We start from the raw sequence: 10418 nt of genomic DNA, 5'->3' as shown, positions 1-10418 counted from the left end.
CTTTGTATTTAATGGGATTTTTTGCTCACCGATAATCAGTTTGGATTTTGCCAGGACCACTCTCGAGGTCTTGGTCCAAACATGAACAAAAGAGCTGAATTTCAGTGGGAAGGTGAGAGTGACTACAGTAATATCAAGGCAGCATTTGACAGTCTGATGCCAAGGAGCCCGGTAAAACTGGTCAGTGGGGATCAGGAGGAAATCTCTCCAATGGCTTGCATGAAGGAACATGGCTGTGATTAATGGAGGCCAATCATCTGCACCCCAGGCCATTACTGCAGGAGTTCTTCAGGCAGCATCCTAGGCCCAAATATCTTCAGCTGCTAACTGGATCCTAGAGCAGGCGAGAGGCTATGTATTCTGTGGTGAGTGGCTCACCTCCTGATTCCCCAAAACCTCTCCTCCATCTACAAGGCACAATGATGGAATACTCTTCTTCCCTGGATGGGTGTAGCTGCAACAGAAGCTCGACACCATCCAGGACAAAGCAGTCCACTTGATTGGCAGCCCATCCATTCCCTCCGCCATCAGCACACCATGGCAGATCTAGCAGCTCAAAACTGGGCATCAATGAGGCACTGTGGGCCATCAGCAGCAGCAGAATTGTATTCCACCACAATCTGTAACCTCATGGCCTGGCATATCAGTCTACTCTCAATCATCAGCAAAGTGATGGGAGATGTTGTCAAAAGTGCAATCGAGCAGCACTTGCCAATAATCTGCTCACCGATGTTAGGTTTGGGTTCTGCCAGGACCACTCGGCTCCAGACCTCATTACAGCCTTGGTCCAAACATGGACAAAAGAGCTGAATTCCAGAGGTGAGGTGAGAGTGACTGTCAAATGCTGCCTTGATGTCAAGGGCAAAGTGTGGCATCAAAGAGCCCTAATAAAACTGAAGTCAATGGGAATCGGGGAAAACTCACCAGTGGCTGGAGTCATACTTAGCACAATGGAAGATGGTTGTGATTGTTGGAGGTCAATCATCTCCGCCCCAGGACATTACCCTGAGGACCTCCTGCTGTGATGTCCTAGCCCCAACCATCTTCAGATGCTTGACCTTCCCTCCATCAGAAGGTCAGAAGTGGGGATGTTTGCTGATGATTGCACAGTGTTCAGATCTATTTGCAACTCTTCAGATAATGAAGCAGTCCATGCCCGCATGCAGCAAGAGCTGGGCGACAGTCACACTTGGGCTGATGTGTGGCATGAATGTTACTTGCCACTTAAGTGCCAGGCAATGACTATCTCCAACAAGTGAGAGTCTAACCACTGGCCCTTGACATTCAACAGCAATACCATTGCTGAATCCCCCACCATCAACATCCTGGGGGGGTCACCATTGACCAGAAACTTAACTGGACCAGCCCCATAAATGCTGTGGCAACAAGAGCAGGTCAGAGGCTAGGTATTCTGCGGTGAGTGCCTCGCCTCCTGACTCCCCCAAAGCCTTTCCACCATCTACAAGGCACAAGTAAGGAGTGTGATGGAATACTCTCCACTTGCCTGGATGAGTGTAGCTGCAACAACACTCAAGAAGCTCGACACCATCCAGGACAAAGCAGCCTGCTTGTTTGACAGTCCATCCACCACCTTAAACATTCACTCCCTCCACCAGCGGTGTACTGTGGCTGCAGTATGTACCATCTACAAGATGCACTGCAACAACTTGTCAAGGGTTCTTTGACAACTCTCACCTAGCAGGACAAGGGCAGCAGGCGCATGGGAACACCATCACCTGCAAGTTCCCCTCCAAGTTACCAACCATCCTGACCTGGAAGTATATTGCTGTTCATAGCGATAGACTTAGGACTCTGACATCCCAGGAACAAATTTTTTAAAATGTACGATCCACAGGATGCATTGCAGCAACTTGCCACAGGTTCTTTGACAGCACCTCCCAAACCTTCACCTAGAAGGACAAGGTGCATAGGAACATCACCTCCAAGTCACAAACCATCCCGACTTGGACATATATTGCCGTTCCTTCATCGGCTCTGGGTTGAACTCCCTACTAAGAACATAAAAGCAGGAGTAGGCCATACGGTTTACGAGCCTGCTTCACCATTCAATAAGATTCAAGAGGCAAGTGTGCTACCACTGACACGTACCTAGATTCAAGCTACTTTATTCATTGCCTTCCAAAACGCCTGCTGTTTCAGAGCACTGGGACGTGTGAACATTATAGTATTTATTTTCGGGCCCTGGTGAGACCACACCTGGAGTATTGTGGACAGTTTTGGTCTCCCTACCTAAGGAAGGATATACTTGCCATAGAGGGAGTGCAACGAAGGTTCACCAGACTGGTTCCTGGGATGGGGGGATTGTCCTATGAGGAGAGATTGAGTAGACTAGGCCTATATTCCCTAGAGTTTAGAAGAATGCGAGGTGATCTCATTGAAACATACAAAATTCTTACAGGGCTTGACAGGGTAGATGCAGGGAGGATGTTTCCCCTGACTGGGGAGTCTAGAACCAGGGGTCACAGTCTCAGAATAAGGGGTCGGCCATTTAGGACTGAGATGAGGAGCAATTTCTTCACTCGGTGGGTAGCGATTCTTTGGAATTCTCTACCCCAGAGGGCTGTGGAGGCTCAGTCGTTGAGTATATTCAAGATAGAGATTGATAGATTTTTGAACATTAAGGGATATGGGGATAGTGCAGGAAAGTGGAGTTGAGGTAGATGATCAGCCATGATCTTAATGGCGGAGCAGGCTCGAAGGGCCAAATGACCTACTCCTGCTCCTATTTTTTATGTTCTAATACTGCACTGTTGGAGGTGTTATCTTTTGGTTGAGGCATTATCTTTAGGTGGATGTAAAGGATCCTATGGCACTATTTGAAGAGCAGGGAATTCTGGTGCTCTGGTCAACCAATCTCATTAAAACAAATTATTTGGTCATGCATCATTGCTGGTTGTGGGACTTTGCTGTGCACTTTTTTTTCGCCATGATTTTCCTAGCTTACAATAGTGACTGCATTTAAAAATACTTCATTGGTGGTGAAGCATTTTAGGGGACATCCTGCAGTCATTGAAGGTGCTATAGAAATGCAAATTCCTTCCATCCACCTTGTACAATCGCAATAGGCGTTAAGATCATCAACTACTCAAATTTTCATCTTGTTCAAAGGACTTGGTTTCAGACTGTTAAGCATTCTTTGAAGTGGATATGAAGTGAGTGGAATTGAATTTGTTTCTGTAGAAGGGAATGCAATCTAGTTCTTATAGTAGTCTAAGCAACTGGATAGCAGTGATCTGAATATTTGAGCAGCACTTTAGCCTAAAATCAATGTACTCAAATTTGTATAAAAGGCTTGTTCTGACCTTGCTGAGATTTGCTGAGAAAATGTTGCATTCTTCAACACTCGCATTGCAAATAAAACCAGAAAATGCTAGCAATACATAACTCCTAGGTCAATGTCCGAAATGGGTTAATGTTTCTGACAAACATTCACCAATACTGGACATCTTGATCACATTAACCTTCCTGGGCTGTACTTGTGTGCCTTTTCAGTGCTGATTAGGGAGAGCCTGGTGCAGGTTTCCCATGTCCTGTTGGTCAAAGGATCAACATGGGCTGCAGCAGCCACAGAGATGAAAACGGGAAGGTGGGGGAGGAAATCTGTCAGTTGGAGGAAAAAAATAAAGCACCGTTGAATGTACTTTCTCGTTCAAATTGTTTGTGCAAATTAAGCTACTGTTTTGGTGAGCGTGAGCTTGATGTGGGGACTCTGAATTAACACAAATGTAAACTACACTGAAGCTTTTCTAGGGCAATGATTCTTTATCAAAAAATTGCCAAAAAGTGGATGTTGTCAGACATGACGGAGAGGATTTAACTAGAAACTAGAGCAATAAACCTGGTGATCTTTAGATCCTGCAGTGCATTCATTTTAAAATGACTACAGTGAAGACATTTTGCAGAAACGGCTTTATTTGACCCCACAGCTGGTTATCAGATGATGAGAAAACAGACGACACATGTACAAGTCCGCCTTGAGCAAGTGAAGTAGGGAGGCTCTTAACATGTTCCTTATACCTCTTTCAAAGGGGTCTCAAATTATGGAAACTAAATACTTCAGTGGCAACAGGATTTTTTTTTAAAGCTCGTGTAAGAAATTCACAAACTAACTACACATTTGTCAGGATACAGAAACCATGTTATAGTTGATTAAGTAGAGTTGATTATGACCAAAATTCTAGCAGTGGTTGCAGTACAAGTTACACTATTCAACACATATTCCTACTTCAAAAGAGACCATTCAGTTTGGTTTGGGTATAACATTATGGAGCACATCTCTAAATACAAGTGAAGAATTAAAAGGCTGTAAAAGCACTGAACGCCTTAATTACTAAATGGTTTCATTACTGCAGGAAAAACAAGTAGGCCCGGGAACAACTTAGGCAGCACTTTTTCTTTTTGCATGTGCCTAGGATTTGTCATAAGTTCTGTAACTTGGGCTAATAAGAGTGTGAATGTATGAGAAGGAACTGGAAGATTACTGTGCTTCTAGTCCATTTTTATCCACCCCCTAAGAAATGAGAGAATTCCATTTTGAGAAAACCAAACTATGTTACGGGTTACATGTGACTTGCATTTTTTATTTTGGAGTGGGGAGGTTGGGAAGTGTCTGTGAGGAAGGGTTGACCGAGCTTAGTTGGCATCCACATAGTTGGCAGGCAGCATGCCTGTCAGCCCAGTCCTTTGTACAGTTCCATACATCCATCCTTCATCAATGGACTGAACATTCATAAGGACGTCGCCATCTTTGAAAGAGACTTCATCTGCATCAGCTGCTGCATAATCATATATGGCACGGTAGGTTTTCTGTGGAAAAAATTGAATTGAGATCATTATCTGATTGATACCTGCAGAAGACTTTACTGTACAGTTGGTGTGTTACTGAGTTGCACAGCTCATAGCAAACATTAATATCAAAACATCAGTAATAATCTGACATTCATGTTATAGCAGGGAGGAAGATGTGATGTGCAGTGAGTTGGTGTACCTGTGTGGCGAAGTGGTAGACTATGGGGTCATGACTGGAAAGGTGAAATGCAGGTAGGAGGGATTCATTTTTGATTGCTGTGGCAAAGCTGTAGTGTAAACTACTAGAGGAGAGAATTTAGTCTCACCACTTAGGGAGCTCCGCGTAACCTTGTGGTTGCTCTGACACTCGGTATGTAAATATTGCGCAGCATAGTACTGAGCCATGTCGACCAGTTAGGTGACAATCCACCAGAACAGCTGCTATCATTGGCTTTGGTGCTGTGGGGAAGAAAGGAGGAAAAGAGGAACCATTGTCCTCTCTCCTGTTCCGCTATCCAGTTAGCCTCGCTGGAAATTTCTTCACTCAGGGTGGTGAATCTTTGGAGTTCTCTACCCCAGAGGGCTGTGGAGGCTCAGTTGCTGAGTATATTCAAGACAGAGAGCGATAGATTTTTGAATATTAAGGGAATCAAGGGATATGGGGATAGTGCAGGAAAGTGGAGATGAGGTAGAAGATCAGCCATGATCTTATTGAATGGGGGAGCAGGCTCGAAGGGCCTAATGGCCTACTCCTGCTCCTATTTCTTATGTTCTTATGAAAGTATGTGCATAATAAAGTTGGTTAAGGAAGGGATCGGATTCAGCTGTCATGCCTACCACTAAGTAGCGTTAACGCTCACTTCAGGTCTCTCATAAGAAACAGTCTTTTGACTAGCACTGCCTGTACCTGTGAAACCATATCCTGGTAACCGGCTTCTGAAAAATTGAGAACATTTGGACGGTAGGAGGGGGCATAAGATGGGCCACTCTCCTGCAATCTGGGCAGTTGTCGGTGCAACACCTCAACCAGGAAATGGCACGTGAAGATGTATCCATGAGTGAACAGACATTTTGTACAGTGATGCACTTATGTGCATTCATTCTCAATGCAACTGTTAATTCCAGCAAACTAGTACACCCAAACTAATTCAATTAATAACTATCTACTAGCTAGTAGTTTTTAAAAAATACTGAGAGCACCTCTGTAATAAAGAAAATGCCTTTTCTAAGCAGGTAGAGAGTACAAGCAGATCGCTGCACTCTGGTGAAAGCCAGTTCAATGGACGAAGCACTTGGTTGACTGGGAAAAATGTTGGAATAGTCAGCCATTCTGTTACAAGAACACAGTAGTAGATCACATGGTGATACAGAGTGGCCACCATGGAATCAGCAGCCCACATGCCACTCCTGTGACCAATGGAGGCTGCAAAGTGTAGAGGAAGTACCAGTCGGAAATAGAAGTGGAGAGGAACAAAGATGAAAATGCTCCCTGATGGCTCCGCTGGTGAAGGCAGTGAGTGGCGGAGCCTTACAGACCAGGTTTGATATTTGGGCTGTGCTGAGCCAGTTGATCTTGGGTGGGAGCAGCAGCTGGAGTATTGCAATTGGCCTTGGTGCACCCGAAGGAAATGGGGGCGGAGGCGGAAATCCGGCAGGGCTCCCACTCGTAAGCGTCATGCCGTGAAACGTTGCGTGTGTGAAAAGAATCGGATTTGGCAGTGATGCCCATCGCAATTGATTGCTCTATCAACATTCGGTCTAGGTTGACACATGGGAAAATGGCAACTTGGAAAAATCATTGGAGGGAGGCCAGCACCAAAGGAACAGAGAAACTAGCCAGAAAAAGAAAAGGGCAGCAAAAAAATAAAATGAAACATAACATCCTGAGTGTTACAGTGTAAATGTCCAGGAAACCATCAACCTCAACGCAAGAGATAACTTGGAACTAACTCAATGCAGGTATCTCATCTTGGGATTCAATTATAAACATAGAAACGTGGAAGATAGGAGCAGGAGGAGGCCATTCGGCCCTTCAAGCCTGCTCCGCCATTCAATGAGATCATGGCTGATCATCCAAATTCAGTACCCTGTCCCTGCCTTCTCCCCATATCCCTTGATCCCTTTAGCCTCAAGAAATATATCCAACTCTTTCTTCAATATATTTAATGAACTGGCCTCTACTGCCTTCTGTGGTAGAGAATTCCACAGGTTCACCGCTCTCTGGGTGAAGAAATTCCTCCTCATTTCAGTCCTAAATGGCTTACCCCTTATCCTTAGACTATGACCCCTGGTTCTGGACTCCCCGGCCATCATAAACATCCTTCCTGCATCTAGTCTGTCCAGGCCTGACAGAATTTTATAGGTTTCGATGAGATCCCCTCGCACTCTTCCAAATTCCAGTGAGTATAAGCCCAATTGACACAATCTCTCCTCGTACGTCATTCCTGCCATCCCAGGTATCAGCCTGGTGAAGCTCAACTCTCCTCCCAAATTTGCCTTAAACTACCCCCATTATTCCCTGTATAATATAAATTTAGATTTATTACAGCAGTCACTTACGCCAGTTGTTGAGGGGTGAGAGGGAATAGACGACACGGTAGTCTGCTGTGTTGCAACTGAGGATGATCTCTGTTGTGGCAGCACAGTGGTTTTTGTGTGTTGATAGGCTGAAACAAACCAGGACAAGATCTTTTTGTGTTAGAGAGCAGGTAACAATGAAAGCATAACTAGATTATTTCAAAAGCCACTAATTGTAGAAAACTAGCTACAGCTCAAGATGCGTCCCATTCTGTTCAGATGAAAGAATGAGAGATTTACAATTGTAAGCCTTTCCTGTGTCAGACCCTGGGCTCAGAAAAGTTTGCAATTGTAAAGTGCAGTGAACTTATTAATAAAATCTAGATTTCTTCATGGATTTGTAGTTTTTGATCTTAGACAGAATATCTGTGCATCGAAACCTACATATCAGTCATCTGGTAGGAATCTTCAGCGCACATACGGAGTACATGTGAGAGCAAATTCCAATGTTACCAATTATTAGAGGTGACTTATTAATCAGAAACCGACATTTTCACTGCCATCGGGGACTTTTTACACAAAACTGCCATTCACAGGATTGGTCATAGAGTGTCGCACCGTGCTAAATCATTTAGCCTATTAAACATTACATCGAGGTATCATTTAACCATCCAAACCCTTTCCTCTTCCCTTCCATTTTTTCAATGAGTGAACCTTTTCTTTACAATTCCCTGTTGGAATTGATTTCTACCATTACTCTCTTCCACCCCCACCCCTTCAGTTTTATGAGTTGTACCATACGTCTTACACTGGAAGTTTTTCTTTTTTTAAAAATAAATTATGGTAGCTCACCAGCTTTCAAAAGGATCGGCTGAAAGGAGAAGAAGATTAAACAAGAGAATATGTACTCCAATCAGTTTTAAACTTGGCCACTAACCGGTTCCGGTTGATGTCTGGAAGAAGTTGTTTCCATTGTCGTAAGTAATATTATGATCAGGTTCAGAAAGTTCTGACTTCTCATCACCCCCACTCAGGCTCAGTGCACTAGCAGAGCGGGAGTGCTCCCGGCTGCGACGCTGAGCTTGAACTGTAAACAAGCACATCGCAACGAGTGAACAAATGGTTGCAATGAAATCTAGCCAACATCAAAACAGACACTAAGACAAATTTCCGTTTGTCTCTTTTACCTTGTTCCCTTTTGTTCTTTCCTCCCCTCCCTGCCCCTGCACTTGCTTAAAATCTGTTACATCTCTAACTTTTTCCAGTTTTGACGAACGGTCGTCGACCTGAAACGTTAACTCTGTTTCTCTCTCCACAGATGCTGCCTGACCGGCTGAGCGTTTCCAGCATTTTCTGTTCTTATATCAAAACAGACACGCTGCACAGTATCTTAAAGCACTAACGGCTCGCAAGAGGTTTTTTTAAAAACTCTACTCCAGTACAGTGAATAACTACAATGGCACAATCACGCTTCTGAAGTTTAATCAAATTTTTACAAGCAAATATTTACTTATTAATTTAAGGTAAATCTACCCTGTCTGGCAGATTATTCTAAACAAATGACCACACTTTGAGTAAACATGTACTGCTTCAAAACAGACCGTACCAAGTAGCCCGTCATAAAGAAGAACAGAACTAATGCAGACTTACTGCTCAACATGTGTATACTCCTGGACTGAATGTTGTCTTCAGCTGGATCATAATCAAAGACTGAGCCAGGGTTAGTGCGCCATACACGCAGATCTGTAGACACAGGATTTATGGGGTTAGCTGTATAATTAATAACTGCCTAGAATAAAATGTAACTGAATGAGTTGCTGCAAGTTATTTGAACTGTTGGGATTTTTTCTCAGATAAATGAAAAGTAAGTTTTTATTTTATCAATTATTTCATAGTTCTTGCTTTACCCTGGCTGCTGTGAATTCTGATAATTTGCTGTGTCTGACAAAATCCAAGGGTTTAATCATCTTAAACCATTATGAAAGTATTGCAATGTGTACATTAATGACGAAAATATAGCTCAAATGAACACAACTGTCCACATTTATGGCCATCCAATCTCAGCTGTGAGTTCATGAAGTCAGTTATTCCTAATATGGGGACTAGTCAGGTTTTTGTGTGATTGACTCCCATGCAAAGAAATGACATTGAAATCACAACACGGAAACAGATTGTTCGGTGCATGTTGGTGTTTATCCTCCACACAAGCAGCTGTCCTAATCCCATGTGCTTGCTTCCCATATCCCTTCATTCCCTTTCCTTCAACCACCTATCTAACCGAAGCTTAACTGTTGACATAGCCTCTGCTTCAAGCATGAAGGAGGGGTTTGTAAAGTCTGTGGGTTGTACGGTTAATAACGACACAGACTTCAGGAGTAACAAACAAACAGGTCTTTACTATTCGAAGGTCAGGGCGAATCTGCCCCAGCAATCCTGCCACAACACTTATATACTGGTGTGGTCACTATCGGTATTACAGTATACAGAAGCCAAACAAATAGTGCCACACCTAAAGTAGTTCTCTTAAAGGTGAACGGTTACATTCAATAGTTCCCTTAAAGGTAGACGGGTACATACACTACAATCCTCCCTTTTTAGCTTATTACTTACAGAGTCCCCGTTAAACATACATATCTTCAACTTCCTATAAAACAAATTACAGATATAATCTCGGTGGAGTCAATGTCATATAAAACAATTTACAGATATAATCTTGGTGGGAACAGTTCACAGGTTCAGTCTCTGCGGAAACAGTTCATAGATTCAGTCTCTGATCTTGACTCGTTCCAAACAACATCTCTTTGGTGTAGCCGGTTCACATGGCTAGCGTGACTCCTCCATAGCCTTTTTCTTGACGTAACAGCTTGAACTTTCGTCCTGTTGCACCAGCAGTGCGGACTTTTACAACCAACTGGCTGTCTTGATATTTTCCACTTTTTCAACTAATTTAGTTCCTTTCGTAGTGTCCCGCCTGAGATGGTAGAAGTGCTAATATTTTAGACAGTTATTATCTTCTGCTTCTTCTTTTTCTTTTCTGCCTTTTTGACACTCTCGGAGCTCCTTTCTCGGCTGCCAGCTGTAGCGCCACCAAC

General features: G+C 43.5%; 1 protein-coding gene across 20 annotated transcripts in view; it reads right to left on the bottom strand.

Moving 5' to 3' along the window:
- Window positions 1–3915: 3915 nt before the first annotated feature.
- neb (nebulin) overlaps window positions 3916–10418 on the bottom strand; it is a 347384-nt gene continuing 340881 nt past the window's right edge. For all 20 annotated transcript variants that reach the window (XM_085986921.1, XM_085986920.1, XM_085986925.1 and 17 more), the window contains 4 exons: window positions 8977–9069; window positions 8264–8413; window positions 7369–7475; window positions 3916–4827 (listed from right to left, as the gene is read on the bottom strand). In XM_085986921.1, coding sequence (XP_085843047.1) covers window positions 4654–4827; window positions 7369–7475; window positions 8264–8413; window positions 8977–9069 — 524 coding nt within the window. In that variant the 3' untranslated portion in view covers window positions 3916–4653. The remainder of the gene's footprint in view (window positions 4828–7368; window positions 7476–8263; window positions 8414–8976; window positions 9070–10418) is intronic.

This window comes from Somniosus microcephalus, chromosome 4 (genome assembly GCF_052327205.1).
Source record: "Somniosus microcephalus isolate GS21.2 chromosome 4, FLI_Smic_1.0, whole genome shotgun sequence".
In the NCBI taxonomy this organism is placed as follows: Eukaryota; Metazoa; Chordata; class Chondrichthyes; order Squaliformes; family Somniosidae; genus Somniosus; species Somniosus microcephalus.
This window is presented reverse-complemented; position numbering and strand designations above follow the sequence as displayed.